This window comes from Mizuhopecten yessoensis, unplaced genomic scaffold, assembly GCF_002113885.1.
Source record: "Mizuhopecten yessoensis strain PY_sf001 unplaced genomic scaffold, ASM211388v2 scaffold6759, whole genome shotgun sequence".
NCBI lineage: Eukaryota > Metazoa > Mollusca > Bivalvia > Pectinida > Pectinidae > Mizuhopecten > Mizuhopecten yessoensis.
In genome coordinates, this window is record NW_018406710.1 from 303,403 (window position 1) to 325,097 (window position 21,695).

A 21,695-nucleotide genomic window follows, 5' to 3' on the forward strand; every position below is an offset into this window, starting at 1 on the left:
AATATCAATATCTAGCTGACGCACCAGATATAAGAACAAGATACGATGAGATAAACTATGTTGAAATGTTGAACTATGTCTTACCGTATGGAATTTCTTCCATGACAGCTGTGGCTGTAACAGGGTCTTCTTTACAGAAGAATGTCAGGCAGTCGTCATAATCTGTCCAATCTTGATCGATTTCGTAGCACGTAGTTTTGTATTCACACACTAAAGCACAACAAAATAGCTAAGTAACAAGGTTTTCCTTTTTGCTCAAGTGTAGGTATCTTATGCATATTTACTGACAGCAGTATGTGAAAACAACAGTTTACTTTCGGAAACAACACAAATACAAAATACAATACTACCAAAGGGGCCAAATTTACATAGAGATATATGATATATTGTACGAAATGGTATATATGGCTTAAGCTTCGTTATTTTAATATATATCAATGTTAAATAGTATCAGTGAAACGAATACCAACTTTGAGGTTGAGACATCATTCTTACTATCGAAAAAAAAGAGGTAAACTTATATACAATTTCACTGTTAGATCATTAAATTACCGTGAATCAAATACTGATGTCGATTGAAGGGGCGTTTCCAGATACTGTAATAAACCCTTTAACGCTTTTGTAATTGATCTTGAGTCCATTATGGTCTTGTGTGTCTCAAGGGTTAAATAGGACTGTATTACGTTAAACCATATTACTGATGTAAGCAGCGTACAATTTGATCTACGTGATCACTCCATTTCATGCTCGCAATATGATGGTTACTTACGGTTGGCTCTTAAAACGTGATCAACACCGCAAATCTCAGTGATGCAGGATCCCTCCAGTTTTCGCGACTCACCCGGTTCGTAACAGACTCCATTCGAGTCTACGCATCCTGAGAATATATAACATTGAGCTCTGTGTAGAATTCATAAAGGAGCCTGCCGATTATTTAAGAGTTTATCTTTGTTATATATTTCACTTGACATGTTTGAGAGAGAGAAAAAATCGTTAGGAATCAGATCCAAACGTAATAAGTTAATCTAAATTTTCCCCAAATAGTCATTTTATTTTCATAAATATATGGATAATAATTGGTCATTTAATATTTTTGAACATTTTCATCAGAAATTCTAGTCAACATTCGAGTACTTCTAGACAAAATCCCTTTGAAACCTAACTTTTAGCTTATATTTTTTTGTGCTGTTTGGGTTTGTTTTTACTTGAACGACACCAAAATTCGAGTGAAACTCCATTAATTTAGTATTGAAAAAATGCAGAATCGTGATTAATTTCTCAAATTTAATGTAGTTTCACTTATGACAAACTAAGGTCTTAATTCAATACAGGTTCAGAACATGGTACCTAGATTGACATTGTGAAATATCTTATATAATGAGATATCCATCAATCACAATACTGAATGGTTCCATATCCACCTCAATTCAGTTTAATTATTTTAATGACTCATTATGATAACATTTGAATGAACTGCAATAAAGCAGAAATAAAATGTCAATGAGCTCAAAGTCGTTGTACTCCAGATATGATAACATGCTCGGTTTCTTATATGAACGCCATGCCAACCAGCAATATACATACCATTGGTTACTCCAAAATACACAGCCCCCTCGGTCTCATCGGCATTGCACCTGTATTCCTTGCATGTGTCTTTATCTTCCCATTTTCTCCCTATTGCGTAGCACGATCCTTTGTACTTGCACTCTGCAAAACGTCAGTAAAAAATTGAAAATGTGTATTACTCAATGTATGTAAACTGTAAATTTACTATGTAAAACAGAAGAGTACGTGACAAATACAATAACTATAATAATGTATCTAATCAACTTTCAGGTACATAATTCAAAGAAATGGGCTTATCTTTATATCTACTTTCATTACTATATACATGCATAACCAACATTTCGTATTTGCACTACAATCACTACCCTCTCTTTTAACATAATCCTCATTGTTCTTGAATTCATTTTACCGACAACTATGAAAAACATAACATAAACATAGATTCATGTAATATTTAAAACCGACGTAATGTGAAGTATTTTTAAGCGTAATTCTTCTTTTACACACATTTAATAACCTCACACTTTACCGCGTGGGTGCACGTGCATCCCTCGAGATCCTTTTCATAATTTCTTACCAATAATCTTTCAATACATGTGTTATTTTATTACTTCAATTATAGCCACAGCTTTTGCGACAGACTACGGCACGGTAACATTAACGATCAAGCTAAAAATTGGTACTGTATAAATCACGCTATGCATCAATTTTATACTGCTTCACACGTCCTTCTTGCTCATATAATTTGATTTGTGACGCCAACGTTAAGAATTTTATTTGCCGATTAGTCTATGTAACGTGGACTTTACCTGAATTGACCCTCTTCAATTGGCCGTCTGGTCCACATTCATACGTCAGACAATTATCTACAGTTGTTTCGCCTTCTTTCATGCAATTTCCTTGGAAATCATGACATTCTATAAACAAATAATGAAATAAACAAAAATGAGTAAGAAAAACAAGCTTTTATTTAAACATAGATCAATAGAATTAGCATTATTTTAATAAATTCTGTTAAGATATGTAACAGCTTTGGATTAAAATTGTGTATTGTATCTCAATTATTTTATTGATGATAAACGTCTGAAATAGAAAATGTACAACATAACTGTAGTAGACATATATTTCAATACATTTTTAAATTCATCACTTACCGACTTCTTTAATCTTCATCGTTGTTATGTAACCGTCTTCATATTCTCCTTCGCGGCAATAAAATTGAGCACAAACTCCTTCCATTCGCCATGTGGAGTTAAGGGGCTTACATTCTCCTTGAACCGGGCATCCTTAAATAATTAATATCTCTTCAGTATTAAAGTGATATTTTCACAACGAGATATTTTTGTCTCTATCTGCGATTTGACGAAAGAAAACATGTTTTAAATATATATATCTATCAAAGCTTGTTGATGTAAGTCGAAAAAACAATTACAAAAATTAAGTTAGCAAATATAAAAATAGAACTTGTTTACGCACGCGTCGTTTATTAACATTTAACATTCGACACTCTTTTCAAAATGAATATTTAAAATAACTCTTCCAATAAAAAAAAACATTTCAGTAATACACAACAGCAGTGTTAGAATCTTGTTGTACATTTCATCCATATTTTATATCATACCTGCGGCTATCAAGTCAAAACCTCCTTTGGAATTGCACTCGTATTCAATACATTTGGCTTTTCCAATAGCCCCTCCTTTAGGCACACATTCCGTGTCGAGCTTACAGCCTGATGATAGACGATAATGAATCATTAGAATGTATATACATAAATATTTTCTAAACATAGCTATCAGAGTGATTTTTACAGGTTTTGTCATTAAAAAACATTTTGGTGTTGGAGTATCTCATGTATATCACGTATCTTGGAACCTGCATGACCTTATTGAAAACAAATAACTTAAAATATTATATTTTGCACAACAAAAACGAATCATTACTTTTCAGGACTGTTTAACAGGTGTTAAGAGTTTATATTAAAATAACAACTAAGGTATATATACTTTTTAAAGAAATAGGCAAAACAACATTTCAATGGTACCTGCTACTCTTTCCCTGACGACAGCCTTTTTGTTTTTTTCATTGAAGAAACATCTATATTTGGTGCATGAGTCTTCATCTTCCCATTGCGTATCGATCTCGTAGCATTTACCCTCAAAGTCACACTCTGAAAGTAAATCATTTGACAACTTGGAGAAAAATGATACAATTATTGCTATAAAGCATATAATAATTGTTTTGGAATACTTATAAATGAATAAATATATACCTGATAAAATGCTTCTTTATCTATCTATACGAAAATATTCATCTACATATCAACACTTTAATATGACAAAAAAAATGTGATAACAAACTGTTACACATGCAAATGGTTGTTTGTCTTGAACAAATATGATTTGTAACAAAACGTTTATGTATGTTAAAGGAATAAATAATTTAGTAGGTAAGGATTCACTAGCTACTCGTTGGGATTTGTTTTCGTTATGAACTAAGCTTTGATGAATCATTCTAAATGGAAACCATACCTTGCGAAATTAAGATGAAATAAACAGAATTTACCACAGTGTTTTGAGCATTCATAAATGCAACGATTCTAGTATTCGAACCATGTAACCGAACCATCTAATTGTGATAACTGTACTTTCACTTTAACAAGTTGAGCTACCTGATCAGCAATAATGCACTGACACACAGCCACTACAGTACATCCCAAAAGAAAATAAGAGGTATGTAACGGTATGTATAATAATCTGCAGTGAAAATCTCCATTGGTTTGCTTACAATAGGGCATGAATCCTTGAATAATTTAAGTTATATTACACGTAGGTAACTTGCTGACTTACGTATTGTGTCGATTACAAAATCATACAGCTGTGTTGAATCGTCATAAGTACACACTAATTCATTACAGCCTTCTTTGATCGTCTCACCCAGGGGGACGCATTTCCCGTCGTTTTTACAGCCTGTTTAATATGAAAGTTCAAACAACAACCTTAATATTGCATTGAATTACTTTTGTTTTGTTTAAGTTTGTTCAGAACCGTGTCAACATACAGAAATATTTACAAACTATTATGAACAGTAAAATAACATACAAATCAAACATATATTATGATTTAAATGTTTGAAATAATCTTCATTATCAAAATCAATATTGATGAATAAAGTCAAATATGAACATAAATTTTGAAAATCGATTCGCTGTCAGTGTTTTTTTATAAACGAGTTATATTTCTTTATTTTACTCAGTGAATTGATGAGTAAATGACCATACCGGCTTCAAAGGTAACAAACTTCACAACAGATCCATCAGGACCCTCGACTCGATCACATTTGAACCCGATGCAATGAGTACTGTATTTATAGCCAATATCCCTGCACACGCCATCCGGATCCAAACATCCTGCAAGTAACGAAAATACCATAGCGTCACTACATAAGGTCATCATGGAATTCAATTATTCTGCAAGTAATGATAATACCATAGCGTAGTTACGCAATATCGAACCCGGAACTCATACACCCTACACGTGTACATAGTTCCGTATTAACCCATGAAATATGACATATTGGTGTCATGATTGTGATTGGTTGAGAGTTTCAATTATTTCAATCACACGTCACGACTATGACGAGTACAAGACGTTTCAGATTTTTATGAAGATTGTCGTTTCACACTCGTTTTCATTTCATATGAAATGAATGAAAGTCGTCACGTTTTTTTTATCTTAGACTTGTTTCATAAATCTCATATGAAATGGAAAACTCATTCAAGATCCTATATGTAATGATAGTAGAGGATACTGTATGCTTCGGCTTTCTCACAGTAAACAGTAATACTCCAGCTTTCTGTCATGCTTACCCGAATCTGAGGTTTCAACTTCACCAATAGGTTTACCGTCCTTATCCTTTCCTCGCTTACATGTGTAAGCATCACATGTCGTGTTACATGTCCATGAGGCATCTTCATCGCGACAAGTCCCTTTTACCAAACACCCTGTAAAAAGTAACGCAAATTTACACTTTAAATAGTATTTACTAAGCTTTCTTTTCGAATCCAACTACGAGCAATTTGCAAATCAAATGATATTTTATGAACGCTTGATGTTTAATAGAACTGTGTTTTAATGAATCGCAATTGAGAGTAGCAATAAATGAAACATAACGACAGAATTCTATACTCATGAATACATTCGAACAGTTTTCTCAATTTTACTGCCTGTTGTGGTTTTGTTAGCAATATATATAGTTTTATATAGTTTATATAGTTTATTGAGTCAAAACTAACAAAATGTTCAACACAATCAGGGTGATTTTGCATCTTCACAAGTTAATCTAGATTTTCTTTTTATAAGGTGAATTAACATTGTGCACTCAGTTCAGCATTGATGCCCGATCGAAATTACATCATTTAAAAAAATGGAATAGTATTTTACATATTTCTTTTAACGTGTTTTTTTCAAATATTTATTAACATAATATCGTCTCATATATATTTATTCTAAGCGCATGGATATTACAAACGATCTGCAACTGCGTAAAAATGCTAGAAATGAACTTACAGTGAATCTCAACTAACACTTATCAATGTGTGCTTGGTTATGTATAATGACATCCATGTGATATTGTAGTGTCCTTAACCTACCGACATTGGTGAGTTTGACATCAAAGTCAAGACAAACTGTTCTGTCCTCGTCCAGGCATTCACTCTTCCTTAAGCATTTGTATCTATTACAGCCATCCATTTTCTCTGATCCCCAATCCATGCAGCCGTTAAACAAACACCCTGTGTCAAATAGGATATGTGTAAGTGTTTACAACATTAAAATTCAATGACGATAAAAAAGAAGACACCACATCAAAAGCAAACGTCGTTATTTTCTAAAAGTACGTCGTGATCTGTATTCGTCGAAAAACGAAATTGCTAAATAAAAAAATACCATAGGTTATTTAAGACAAGATCGCAACGGTAAAAATGGTTTATTTATTTTAATCTTTAACAAAAACCTAAGAAAATATTACTCCCAACAAACAAAAGAAAGTAGTGTGCATGCACCGGGGCTCGAACCAGCGAACCCAAGTGTCCAGGTCCGCCGCTCTACCGATTGAACCAACGGAAATTTGCTCTAGCGCGCAGCTAGAAGGCGGCTGTATTCATATGTACAAGTAAAATCTGCCACATTACTAAAGAACAAAAGTGTCGTTACCTGTCCATGCCCTGAACCAAACTCCGCCTTGACACGTAAATCTCTTACACCTTGAGTTTACTACTTGTCCCTCTTTAAAGCATGGATCACCTTTAAATAAAACGAAACATCTTATAGCATGGCTACCGTATACTGTGTTCACTTAGTATAAATGTTGTAATTGCCCATCAGCAAAGAAAAAACCGATAAGGAAAGTAAATTGTGATTATAAACTTGTATTATTATATTTAATTCTGAACGGCCCGTCATCACAGGATATGTCATTAGGGTCGATAAAATGTAGAATAAGCATGTTTAACGTTTAAAGACAAACGTGAACTTGAAAAATAAACGTTAGTATGATTAATAGTACTTTTGTAATTATTTATAATTGTAATTTTGAACAGACCAATTTATTTTAGGTTGGTTACATGTGTAGAAATAGTGACTGTTTCGATAAGAGGTTTTTGATTTGTTATTGATTATCAAAATTTTCTCGTGGTGACTGAAAGTTAATGTAATCTTCAAGTGTTTAATTTTAAATGGTTCGTAATACGCTTTGCACTGAGGCTGGTCTTTAAATATAATTGGCATCAAAACAAAAGAAAAAGACAACAATAAATATGAATACTAAAAGTGAATATATGATTAGTTATATCTTTCGGAATAGACCAGCAGGCATGTGCTTCATCTCTAAGGAAATGGGGTTCATGTACCTTGCCTGTTCGTCAATTCGTTTTATCTATGATATCAATAAATAATCTGAAATTAAGTATTATATCATTAACATGAACGTTCACGTTACTTGGAAGCTATCTTGGAAAGAGCACGACAATTAAGTCCATCAATTTAAGGAGTTAAACTAATATATTCCTTGTACATGTATATGAAATAAGAACCGTTCAAATGTTATACTTACCATTTTTAACTGTTGACACTTTTTCAATTACTGTAAGGAAATAAAAATGTGGGAATATAAATGTTCTATTGATTTAATTATGCATATGGTTTAAATATCGTCACGGATAGACAAATAATTCAACTGATTTTTTCCTGTTTTCGAAAGTTCACAAAATAACTAATATAAAAATAAATTGTTGTACATTTCAAGTGAAACAAGAAAATAATAAAAAAAAGTACAGTTAATGTTTTGCATATTCTTTCCTTCATTTTCATTAATGATTATATCAAATAAATCATAAAGCATCTGTCAACATACGTCAAAATCAAACAATACATAATGTATATATTAATTTGGTATTGTATATATGAAGTACCTGAACATTATTCCTTTTCTCATGATTTAAATGACGAAGTGTTAACAAATATTTTGAATAACTTACCTTTACATATCTTTTTAAATATGTCATCCCTTAGCTTATCCAGAGCCTCGTACGACTCTACAAAGTCAAGATTGGTGTCGTCATTCAAACCATCTGTAACAATATTTCGCAGTTCCTTTTGATTTTCTGGTTTCGCAAAAGCTGGGCCAATGCCAAGTCCGTATATTTGTGTTTGTTTAGTGTTGGGTCCCTTCCACTTCCTTAATTCCCTCTTCATTTGTATGCCTTTTTCTATGTTCGATTCCCCATCAGTTGCTATTATGACTAAATCATTAACATCTGGTCTATCTCCGTAATCTTCATTGAAAATGTCCAATCTCGTCAGGCGCAGTGATCCTGTTATGTTTGTAGCTCTGCTCATATAGGTCATTTGTTTTATCGCCTTTTGAATATCTTCCTTATTGTCGTGACTATTGAAGTAAAATTCGACTTTTGAGTACGACGAGAATGATACAAGCGCTACCTTAACAGAGCCAGTGTTGATTGCATTATCATCAAGGAAGTTCACCAGAAATTTGCGCATTAACCGGAAGTCAGATGACCCGATACTTCCAGACGAGTCAACAATAAATGCTAGATCGATTTCCCTCTCGCCACATTCTTCGAACTCTGTTACCACAGTCTTTTCTGGAAGAAAAACCACAAGAAAGTGAAATCAGTAGAGCTATGCCCATTTCCAAAAATATATTTCAATTTTCATACTTTCACATAGACTTGCTACAAGACCCTAATTTTTTATGAAGAATTACTCGGCTGCATTCTACTCCTAGCTTATCTCCCCCTAGTTTAGAACTCTCGAATCAGACATCCAAGTGATCAAAGTTTTTAAAGTTAAAATTGTTTTCTTATTTAGTCAATATTCTAGAGGTGGTGACCAGTCTAACTTTCACGTAGCATCATTCTTTTTAAATATATTTTAAGACGCTGTTTATCAAGATATCACAACTAAACAATGATTGGGTCGGTTAAGGTAAACTTTAAATGTCACGGCACCTTCGGAAGAATCGGCAAACCAATTCAACAACGTATTGCCGGTGTTTCAAAATAAAAAGAATTTAAATTTCCTAAAAATTAAAATACCCAACAGTGGCATGGAATTGTTGAAATTTAAGCTTATTATTTTAATTGATTTATTACCGGTTGAATCGGAATAATATATGAAATAATAAATGTCTATTTCAGGAAATAGAAGTTTTGATAACTGGAAAAATGTCGGTGATAATATGCTTCATTTTTAAATAAGAACGAATCTGCGTACTTCACTTGTTCATGAAGTACGCAATGACAGTAAGAGTAAAACACACGGTTTAACAATTTATTCATGTCAAAACGTTTCTTCTAAATATATGTTTATCTATGTTTCAAAATAATGTATTCATACATGTACATCAAAAATATAAATTAATTAGGAAAAAACGAATATGTAGAGCATCCGGCTCCTTTTAAAGTGAACATACAGTATTCACACACGAAAGCAATATATTAAAACGTTAGGTATAAACAACAGGAGAAAACAAAACAGAATCACATTGAATAATTCAATGCAACGCAAAAAATAACAAATTGCCGCAGTTCAATTGTGCAAAAGCAAATTATATGTGTATATGTTTACAGAACAGCATTTGCTCTATGAAAACATAAATGATTACTTTTATTCAATATAACAAAAGTTATTCAATAATATTCAAATGTACAACCTGATTGGCATTGACTCTGTCGTAAAATTAATTTTCATAAGATCTGAATAATATACGAACGTGCTGCACTGTGCCATACAAAAGCCATCCAGAGAATGGTTAAGAGTTGAAAATTTCCCATATTGCCGAATTTCGTCCTGGAAAGGAATATCAAAACATACACACTAATAAGCTTATATTCGAAGATGTTATTAACTAACTAATATATTCATTATAAACTGTATTCTATTTATACTTATGTAACAGTATAATTGTAAAGTATGAATTGTACGTTAAACTCTGGTGTCACTTTCGCATCAATATCTACACTCGAGAAAGGTATTAAAATGGTCATAAAATAACAATTATTTTCACCGAAAAAAATAAAACTCTAGTGACATTTGGTTAGTAAGTACTTGAATATTTGTTATCCTCAGGTTTTTATATTGATTAAATATAAAATTAGAATATGAAAAGTATTTTTATAAAACGAATCGATACTAACAGCAAAATATTCACTCACCCCACTTTCGAGTTCTACTGTGGAAGAAACTGATTTTACCTTTACGGCCAAATGCAATTTATACTACATGTGCGGTCCAATGGGAAGCGACATATTGCCTGTATTTGTATATAAAAAAAACTTTGTCATACTTTACGTCAAGTGAAGATTGTTTGGATAAATACCAGACAGAAGTGATTTGTTTGTTTAATGCACCTACCAGATGCGATCGCGGTCAATGGTTCAAGCTAAAACCGAACATACAAAGCTCGCTTACGAGGCAAAATCGACGACAAACATGCCGTTCGACAGATGTAGTATATTGATTTAAGATTGGCCAACAACATTGAACATTCATTTATCATAGTATTTTTGCAAAATTAAATATTTTAATTTTCGATTGCCTTGGGTTCGATGACTTGGAATCTTTTGTAACTATAAACCAATCTTACTATTGTAATTTAAAGCTCTAACGATAATGGTTTAAGTTTAAATTACAATGATTAGCATAATTAAGGTATTAAATTTTGGTTTTGATTTGGTTTGTAAGGGTTGATCTTCCATACAACGGCCAAGGTCAGATAATGTTAGGTTCCTAGGGATTTACCATAGGCAACAATTGTGTCGGGAAGCGAGAAAGGAAAAGTATTAGATCCCAAGTTTTGCAATGGGGGTAGCTAGTAGAAAATCCCCAAAATTTTGTTTGTTTGTTTGATTTTGTTTAACGTCCTATTAACAGCTAAGGTCATTTAAGGACGGCCTCCCCTGTGTGCAAGATGCATGCGTGTAGTGTATGTGTGTGTATTTTGGGAGGCTGCGATATGTTCGTGTTTGTCTTCTTGTAATAGCGCGGAACTGATGCCGACTTTATAGTGCTACCTCACTGAAACATACTGCCGAAGACACCCAGCAGGACGCCCCACCCGGTCACATTATACTGACAACGGGCGAACCAGTCGTCCCACTCCTTATTTGCAGAGCGTTAAGCAGGAGTAGAAACTGCCATTTTTAAAGTCTTTAAATCCCCAAAATCTTTATGTGCTCAACATAAGTAACCCATAACGACATGCAGCGAAATACAGCAGACCTATTCTTTAACCTGCACAGGGTTTAAATAAACGATTAATTATGTAGAATGCTCTGCTCAATTATAAAGAAGCGGTGAATTAAAAGAGTGTATTATCAAATTGTAATGAAACGGCCATGTTGATGAAGAATACTTTTTAGGTGATTAGTTACGAAAAGTCATAACGTTTGTTTAACCAATTTGATACGTATCTCATTCTGAAATTCTTCACTTTCTCAATTTTTAACACGTTTCTTATACTTTTGTTCGAAGGTATGCTTAACATTTTACATTACCTGTTAAAAATGTGTATGAAAATTCATGAAATAATTGGAAAGTTGAAAGTAATTCATATATTCAGTTTTTCGTACAATGACCGGTCAATGTCAATAATTATATTTCCGAGTAATGAAATTTCGGTTTGATTTTGCGGTTGTACATGCATAATATTTAACGTCCCTTTAACAGCTAAGGTCATACAAGGATGCGCTTCAATTTGTATGTGTGCTGGAGGCGGTATGTCATTTAAGGACGGCCTCCCCTGTGTGCAAGATGCATGCGTGTAGTGCATGTGTGTGTATTTTGAGAGGCTGCGATATGTTCGTGTTTGTCTCCTTGGAGACACCCAACAGGACGCCCCACCCGGTCACATTATACTGACAACGGGCGAACCAGTCGTCCCACTCATAATTTGCTGAGCGTTAAGGTAGAAACTACCATTTCTTAAGACGTTGGTATGTCTCGGCCAGGGGACAGAACCCAAAGCCTTCCTCACAGGGGCGAACGCTCAACAAATGGCCGTAAGTGAGGCATTGTCAAGCGAGACATTAGGAGGAAGAAAATTATTTAGAGAGGAGAGAAGAGATAAGGTCCCAAATTTAGTCGCCTCTTACGATCATGCGATTGGGGGCAGCGGGTACAATTTTTACGCCCTACCTGCAGGGGATTCCCTGCAATGGTGACAGAGACAATTGCCTTTCTCATGTGAACGAGTATTCACAGTCAAAACCAAGGTGTTAGGAAACAAAAATCAGTTAGAAGTTGAAAGATATACAATGATCGCAAATACTGCTTCAGCAGACTGCAGCGGTATGGTATTTTGGATGATAAAACTAAAAACAAATCTAAAAAAAAGCGAACTCTTTGTACTTTCTATCGCTGTTTACAACATATACTTATCATTATGACAAATATATCAGCATTATCCTAAAATGAATTTATCTTACTTGTTATGAAGGAAACAGCCGTATGCACAAATAGCAAAGAGATTCCGGAACAATTTTATTTTATCTGATAATTGCTTTTCGGTTGAATAATGTGTCATTTTTACGCGACATGACTAACACCATACGAATATATATATAAGACTGTTCATGACAAATGTAAACTGCGAGTTAATTCGGATTTATTTATATGGCAAATGTTATGACTTGTCACGTAGATAAATACAAAATCGACATAATGAAGCGTCGTCGGCCGCCGTGCTTTACTCGGTGCGATGCCAGATATCGTGAACGCTGCCACAGGTGGACCAAAGTAAATTTTTTCTACAATAATCTCTTGTTTTGCCATTGTTGTCATTGGTGAATGTTTATAATGTCTATTTCTGAAGGGAGGGTAATTGTTTCTGCATAGCATCTGTCCTCCGCTGATCCACAAATACTATCTGTATCACTCCCAATCCTTTCTACGACATCAAAAGGATTATTTTTAAATGGTAGATACATGCCTGTTATGTTTAAGAATTATAAGATGATGACTACATGACTACTGTGCAATTCCTGCATCGTAAATTAAATCGATTCCCCTTGCGGGACGTACAAATCGTATGGGTTTACTTTCCCGACCTAGTTGATTTTCTCCGGATATTCCGGTTTCTTCCCACAAGACCCTCTTTACTCGCGCGATCATTTTTGGCCAAAAAGATTGATTATTATAACTCGATATACTTGATATACTTATATCCTGATTTGTGTGAATGTATGAATTTAGTGTACACTATCNGGGGGGATTGTGCACAGGTAAAAAGTTACATATTATATGACATTTACTTATTCCAGAATTTAAAGACACAATTAACCAAGATCATCATTGAAAACTGTCAGAAGAACACCCATGAAATCGCAGGGGTATAACTAACACGAAGTGAAGCCGGAGCCATTTTATGAAGTCAATATGCAGTGATGTGCACGCATTGCACCGGTGCCACACAAATCCAGTAAGACTGTTGAAAAATGCATTTACGGCGTTCCAGATACAAACTAAGCTTAGCTAACGTCACAGGCTGATTTGTCTGTTGACGTAGCTTCATACGTTTTCAATGCGGCGTCGTTTCAATGCAGTGATATACAGATGTAAACGATGGCGGCCATACCCGCAATTAAGCGCAAATACTTTGAAACATGAACCCCACCTGACCTCAACGTCCCGAAGTATCGCTGAACCGTAACGAATTATTTAAACATTCAATATTCCAAAAACCATACATCGTAATAAACATTATCTTACTAAATTAAACACATTTTTACAAATCATGATAAAGAGACCCCCGTTAAAATTCTTGTTAACCTTTTTTTCCCCTGAAGATATATATGTTTCCAACAGTCCATACTAAGGAACCCATGATATAATTGTTTCGATAAAAATTGTGTACGAGTAACTTTTATGAGACATTGTTAATTACCGGTAATTGAAATGGTACACTATAAACTACATGAATATCAAGTTATATGGGGGATGATTGACGTAAATGACATACAAGATATAAAAAGAAGTGTGCATGGTTGTCGGGTTACAAATATTTCCAATCATATGTTAAGGACGTGGCATCAGGTAAAGGTATTTTCTCAATTTGTGTGCTATACGCTGTTTTAATGGGTTTTTTGTCGCCCTTAGGTCTATGACGTTGTATGGAAAACGAATGATGTAGCTGGGTTTACTAAGGTCAAGTAGTGCTAGATGGTAATTCTGTAGTACAAAGAGTTTATGTTAAACCTATTAAGGTATTGAGCTGTATAAGAAGTGTCGATTCTGTGTATAGAACAGTTTAAGTAAACACCATCTTAAAATACAAATATTTGTGTTATTATATAGTATTATTTTGTCGATTGACGTCGCCGGTAACATGTGCTAATGTATTTAAGAAAAAGAAACACTTCGAAATGAAAACAAAGACGTAAAATGTACACTAAAATTTGAGCTTTTTCTTGAAAGTAGTATATCGCCTATAACACGTCAAATGTTTTTTTCCTTTCTTTTTGTTTTGTTCTGTTCTTACTATTCAAAATGAATGGGAAACGGGACAAATGACTAGAGTGTCGAAACAAAACAATCGCAAGTCGAATCAATATCAAAACCATAAAAAATAGATTAGTGTGTATATGGATGATGAAGCCACATTAAAGTGTGATAACATGGACAGAAAAAAAGAAAGATATCCTTTTTTTGCAATAGGAGAAAATAGATCAAAAGTGGTTGCATCTTAACAAAATAAAAAGTATTTTTTTTTTTAAAAAAAACACTGATTCTAGGGGTGTCCCATTTGAATCGCCGTATACGTGTATCCAATGGAATGCAACAGGCAATTTTTGTTCTGTAGCATTGGTCTGGTGTTATTTAAAACATTTTGTCAACAGCTAAAGCTCATTTAAGGATGTTTTCTGTAGGAAATGAAAAAAACTGATAACTGAGAAAATAAAGGAAAATAATCCACATAATTAACCAAACCAAAATAAATCTGCTGCTAACGACTTGTTGTTTTTCAGTGACTTTTGCCTGGTGTAATACATAATTTTGGCCAAAGTGTTAATTGCTTGCCCAAGTGAGGAAGGCATTGTGTTATGTCCCCGGCTCGGCACAATACTGTGTTATGTCCCCGGCTCGGCACAATAACAAAGTCCTAAAATTTTACTTGATATTCGCTTCTGAACGTTAAGCATTTAGGGTAAAGGCAACAACAGGTGTACCCGTTATCAGTATTATATGACTGGGCGGAATACTGTGCTTGCTGCATTTGACACGGTATTCCAGTGTGGTAGAACTAAAAAGGCGGCATCAGATCCGCTCTATCATAAGAAGGAAACTACATTTACATTCCCTAGAAAATGCACATATACATTACAAACATGAAGGCACAATATTGAAAGACATCAGCTGTTAATAGAGGTAAGGAAAGAAGACGGCATATGAATATTCCTGTAGATAAACCTAACCGAAATATATTCCCATTTGTTCATAGTTCATCCATGGGGAAACCTAGTTTTAGTAGGGAATTTGTATGTGGAAGCAAACGAACCATCATTATCGAGAGAAACTATATATTTATGCAACTCGATTGAAATCAAACCTTTCAAATACAATATATTCACTTGTATTTATCCTAATTATAAAACTATATTTCAAAAAAACAAAAACAAAGTATATTCAACATTTGGGATTCGGATTTCGTTCAGCTAGAAACATATGCTGAAATATATGTTGACATAATCCATTAATTTGCAACAACTGATGTTCCTCCATGGTTAATATTGCAATCAATGGTACAGTAAATTTTGATAATTGATCTTACCTATCTAATGATTAATCTCTTTAATTCCTGCAGTTAAAAACAAGGACTTTCAAACATTTTCAGTGATAGTTTGAAAGATGCGGCTACGGAATGCCGGCTTCAAAAGAACGCATCTATATTCTCTACAGAATCCCGTACTACATATGTATATACCTCAACCTTGAACACATAAAACGAATAAACTGTTGACCTGTTCCAAAATTTATTCTGATTCCTTATCTGTTCTGCACTGTTCGTTTGATGTCTTTACCTTTAACCTGTTTGTCGACCTTGTACTGCCTCTAATTATCTCTTCTGTGTTGATGGACCTTTACGAATGTAATAATAATAACAATCAAGACAATAGTACTGACATATCCTCCTCTTATCTATGTAGTTATGGACAATTATTGAAATGTAGCTAATATACAAATTTAGAAACATATAGCATGTGTCTTGTTTTGAACATCAATGCACATGCCAAGTTTGGTTGGTCTAGTACTTATACTTTCAGAGAAACTAACACAAACGCAAAAATATAATGTTGATGGATATGCTGACAAAATAAATGGACCATGACAGGTAGGCATTTGATGCATGGGTTAAGATGTACTACCTAAGATGCATCGACTTCGTGACAGCGAGACAATAAAATGCTTTCTAACTTTGGACAGAAGAGGCCAAAGTATCGTGAATCTATTTTCTATATTTCGTCTGTAACGCAGCTTAACATGCCTATAAGTAAATATAGATATGGTCTTCCTGTCAGACTGCAGTGCAATGAAGATTATTATGTGTTTATTGATATTCAGCCGGTCTTTTCAGCACGTCGTGGGATGGAACTGTCACCAAATGATCCGAAATCAATTTTTCCCTAGAAACCTATTTTTTTATCCCTAAATTTATTGGTGTTATCATCGTAAAATATCGACACATTATTGCAGATTGAGATGTCCACTGGCTCGTGATGGCAAAACACACCTACAGTCAATTTGAATGCATGTATACGTGTATTATTATACCTATTAAGGATGGGCCAGGCACGACTGTTTACTTCCTATAGCTTTGTATGACACGTCCGCGAAACTAATTGCCTGAGCCGATTTCGGGACGTCACATCTGTTACCAGTGTTAACAAAAACTGTTTAAACCATAAATCATGTTTTATGAGAGGTTCGTTTTACACAACCAATAACATTTTCTATGTGACGTTTCGATGACTAGTACGATATATACACTGTCACCTTGACCAGACAAATGACCAATGAAACGTATGCACAAAAAGGTGTAAAATGTGTACGAGTTGTCCATAAAATGGATGTCGATTTCGGCTACGCTGGAAACGTATGTACAATTGTTGTTATACATGTACCGAAATGACTCAATTCAGCTACGCGTTGTTAACACTTGGTCATAGATGTACGAGAGAGTCTTTGAGCCCCCTCGTCTCAATTTAGAAATGGCCCATTACGGCGTATCCAGATGTCGTCCTTTATCCGCCGCTTGAACAGATTGCTATCTCTGTCAAAAACTTTGGAGTTATCCCTGTCAATCACATGGTTTTTTTCTGTGTGGCATGGTCCCTGATTGCCGATTTATTTGTCTGGGACTCCGACTGTTTTCTTTCATATCTGGTGAATTTCCTTCCTTATTGGGTTTCTGTGTCTTTCCGGTGTTAACCAAGGCGGACCTCAAATCGCCTTCCAGTCTCTCCAATATACGACGCGTTTCAGTTTTTGTGCATCCGATTTTGTATACGCATTCTGCGACGTTTTATTTATGTGTTTTATCCCTAGGGTGTACTAGGATATTGCGAAGCGTCTTCTGGGGCTTCACGGCTGTTACTAAGCCATGACCGCGGTATATCCTCTTGATGGTTTCGGATATACCCTTTATATACGGGATGACCCCTTGACCTTTGGTTTTGTTCTTATCCTAGATTGGCCTTTTCTTGTTCTACTCCTTACTTTGACACTGGTTTTTTTACCCATTTCAGGGCCAATTCCAGATATGCACATGTTATCATTGCCCTAGCGATGTGATTCTGCTCTTGTGTTTTGTCCTGTTGTTCTGTGACTATTGTGCCACTTCTGTTGAGCAATGTGCGTATGACACCTAACTTTTGGTGTAAAGGATGGTGAGATTTGAGGTTCAGGCATTGGTCCGTATGGGTCTTTTTTCGAACGCCGCAGTGGGCCAGTTCTTAATCAAAACGAGGGGGCTCAAAGACTCTCTCGCACATCTATGACCAAGTGTTAACAAAGCGTAGCTGAATTGAGTCATTTCGTTACATATATAACAACTTTTGTACATACGTTTCCAGCGTAGCCGAAATCGACATCCATTTTATGGACAACTCGTACACAATTTACACCTTTGTGTGCATACGCTTCATTGGTCATTTGTCTGATCAAGGTGACAGTGTACATATCGTACTAGTCATCGAAACGTCACGTAGAAAATGTTATTGGTTGTGTACAAAGAACTTCTCATAATCCATACTCATAACCTGAAGAAAATGTTTAGAAACATAAATCATGTTGGCATGACATGTTCACATAACACTTTGTAACAAAAAACAAATTTTGTGTTTAATATATTCATAGCTGAGGCGAAAAAACACTCACTTTATCGAGTGACGTTTTGATTAAAATGTGTACAATTTTTGACTTTTTTTTTGTTATGTCAGAAGAACTAAATCGCTGTGACTGTACTTAGGTGGAACATATGGCGAGATTTTGAATATTTATTGAGAAATGAATGTATGTAACACTTTGGAATGTACATTGTTTAATTTCACACAGAAAACAACCTTTTTACATACTAACAGTCCATTTCCAAATCACTATCGAATCATTGGTGTTGTATCAGGAACCGGCGTTACTTTATTTCCACGCTTTTTAAAGGGACGGATTATTTACGCCTTTTATTGTTAAATGCATACCAGGGGTAAATTTCGCCAAAGTTTTTTTGTATTTCACAGTTTATCAAGCTTTTGCGAGAATTTGGCGGGCACGACCAAATTAATTGTGACTGATCAGTTACTTTCATAGATAGCGATACAGCTATAAAAATACACATAAGTCATATAACCATCCAACATTAATTAATTTATTAACAAGATATTGGAATACTACCTGATAGTATATAAAAAAAATATCAGCACTGAGCGATATATATGGTACGAAGCCCAAGTACACGATTACAACTCATACGAATTAGAAACACATGATAAGTTGTAAAAGGATTCTGCTCTTTCATGAGTAGGGTGTTGATTTTGAAGTACATTTAATACATACTAAGTTGCATACAAAGTATGGCCTGCCAAAACTGAAGAAGTATTTATAACAATGCATATTATATTTTTGACATGTTACCTTTTTAGTTTCAGTTTGATGTACATTTGTGGGACCGCACAAAGCACCAAAAATAGCGTGCATACATCGTCCACACATGATGCACGCAACTATGCGATTTGGTAGAATTGGTTTATCAATATTACGGAATGAAGGCTATCCGGAGCCCTCGTATGGAATAAGGAACACTGTATATATAAATTGCTCATCAAACTAATTAGGATTATGTTTAATTTTACAATGCGTGTTACACAGCATTACAGTGACCGTTAGACTATCAAGAATGGGTTTAGCTTTCAGGTAACAGAACAGATAAAATATGTTTTTTATGATTGACAGGAGTTTTACCTGACCCGTGCCTTACAAAGAGAGTTGATATGTGATACCGTATGACCGTTATGAAAGCACAACTGGACGTTTAGTATTTTTCAGTTGCATTCGTTTTGATCTATAGCACCCCTTCACCTGGATGTTCCCATCTTGGCGAGTTACGTAAGTGTCCCAGGTGTGGAAAACTACGGTCCAGGTACAGATGCAAAGTGGCTATGTGCACCTGTATACGTGACCGTGTCAATACGTGTATGTGCTATTTAACAACGAAAACACCATTTCTAAATTAAGAAAATATAGATAGAAAGATCAGCTAATATATGTAGCAAGAGTATAGAAATATACTTAAAAATCAGGTATATCAGGTATTATGTTTAAACACGAAACCGTATATATTGTTAAGTCATTTCTCAATTTACACGTACCACGATTGTCATCGCACAACGTTCGTCTTTCGTCCGCACAAATGTGCGCAAGCGAAAATCGTCCAGATTTGAGTCGTTCGCACATCGTGCATACATCGTGCACACTCCGTGCGCACATCGCGCTCACACCGCACATCGTGTAACGTTGTGCGTTCCCACAACTGTAACTCCTTTTTTAAACATGTACTTTTAGTGTTGTGTGGCACTAAATGACAATGGACATCAGTCAAATGCACAAACAAAACAAACACTGTATAGTTTTTCGAAAAAACAACTTCTACGAAAAAACAACTTCTACGAAAAAACAACTTCTACGAAAAAACAATGAATACGTTGAAACAATGATAGTGTTCTATGTATTTAAAAAAAACTACGTTACGTTCTTTTTTCATCACTTTTGAAATGTTAGAAAGCAGAGCGCAAACAAATTAAAGACAAACATAGCAATGTGACATACTTCACTGTACTGGGAAATACATTATACATAGTTAAGGAAAATACGGAGATTACTACTCTCCGAAATTTAAAGTGCTAAGACATCTCATATGATCCGTTTACTTTATTTCAGAAAGTCGAAACATTTGACCAATCGGAGTCAGGCTATGTTTTATCTGTAAGTATGACGTGGTACAGATGTTTTGTACTACTGCTTTAAATACACTGACGTCATAACGAATTAAATAGAGGTCATTAAATCAAGAATGTGTAACACATGTCAGTGAAAAATCGATATCAATGATTCCATTTGATACTGTTAAAATTGTTCTTAATTCAAATATGCCACACTCATATACGTGTATGTACAAAAAGCATGCTGGATAGTGATTTTGCATCGATTTTCTTTTAACCTTAGTTATAGGTGAGTGATTTAAGATGTCATAGACTTCATCAAAGAGTTGCATATTAGGCAAAACTAAAAGAACATAAAACAACAAAATGCGAAATGAAATATTGTTTTCGTCTTTACTTATTTGTTTCGACTAACTTTGATGATATTTATTGATGTAAATATATAGACTAGACAATAATTCATTTGAATTGTAGTTATTTTGTTTAAGCATTATTACGTTTTTTGTTTAATTTTTCATAATCATCACGGTATGATAGACATCCTCTCTATTTAAAAGAACAATTATGATTTTTTGAGAAATGTTTTTTATTTTGTTTAAACAGTCATTTTGTATTCTTGATTAATCCATTCAGTGCTGAGAATTGTTCAAACATTAGTTTCAAAACAAGTGCTTGATATATCAGATTTTTGTTTATGTCAGGCCGTTAATTACCTTTTTTGTAAAATAACAACATTATCTTAATTAACGCGACTGTTCAATAAGACATCACATTATGTTATGTAAGATATAAATTAAAATGTGCAGCACTCCTTTGAGTGGCATGCTGATTTTAGTCATTAATGTTTTTTCAATCTCAGATTATAATTAAAACGTTATTCATGACACTATCAACATATCGCAGCCTCCCAAAATACATACACTACACGCATGCATCTTGCACACAGGGGAGGCCGTCCTTAAATGACCTTAGCTGTTAATAGGACGTTAAACAAAATTAAACAAACAAATCTTGACACTATCTAGAATTGATAATTAATTTCATGATTACTATTGAAAATAGAAACATTGTGACCAAACTAATTGTGTATGATTAAAAACGCAGAAGCAAATGTTAAAAGATACGT

The 21,695-nt window shown here is 34.4% G+C and overlaps 1 protein-coding gene across 1 annotated transcript in view; it reads right to left on the reverse strand.

The window, feature by feature from the left end:
• LOC110452586 overlaps positions 1-12,914 on the reverse strand; it is a 33,712-nt gene extending 20,798 nt beyond the window's left edge. Inside the window, exons 1-12 of the mRNA XM_021501217.1 lie at positions 12,833-12,914; positions 8,099-8,725; positions 6,215-6,355; positions 5,432-5,566; positions 4,844-4,972; positions 3,608-3,733; positions 3,188-3,295; positions 2,721-2,852; positions 2,376-2,483; positions 1,585-1,707; positions 770-877; positions 85-210 (exon numbers count right to left, since the gene is read on the reverse strand). Coding sequence (XP_021356892.1) covers positions 85-210; positions 770-877; positions 1,585-1,707; positions 2,376-2,483; positions 2,721-2,852; positions 3,188-3,295; positions 3,608-3,733; positions 4,844-4,972; positions 5,432-5,566; positions 6,215-6,355; positions 8,099-8,725; positions 12,833-12,914 — 1,945 coding nt within the window. The remainder of the gene's footprint in view (positions 1-84; positions 211-769; positions 878-1,584; positions 1,708-2,375; positions 2,484-2,720; positions 2,853-3,187; positions 3,296-3,607; positions 3,734-4,843; positions 4,973-5,431; positions 5,567-6,214; positions 6,356-8,098; positions 8,726-12,832) is intronic.
• Between the last annotated feature and the right edge of the window lie 8,781 nt (positions 12,915-21,695).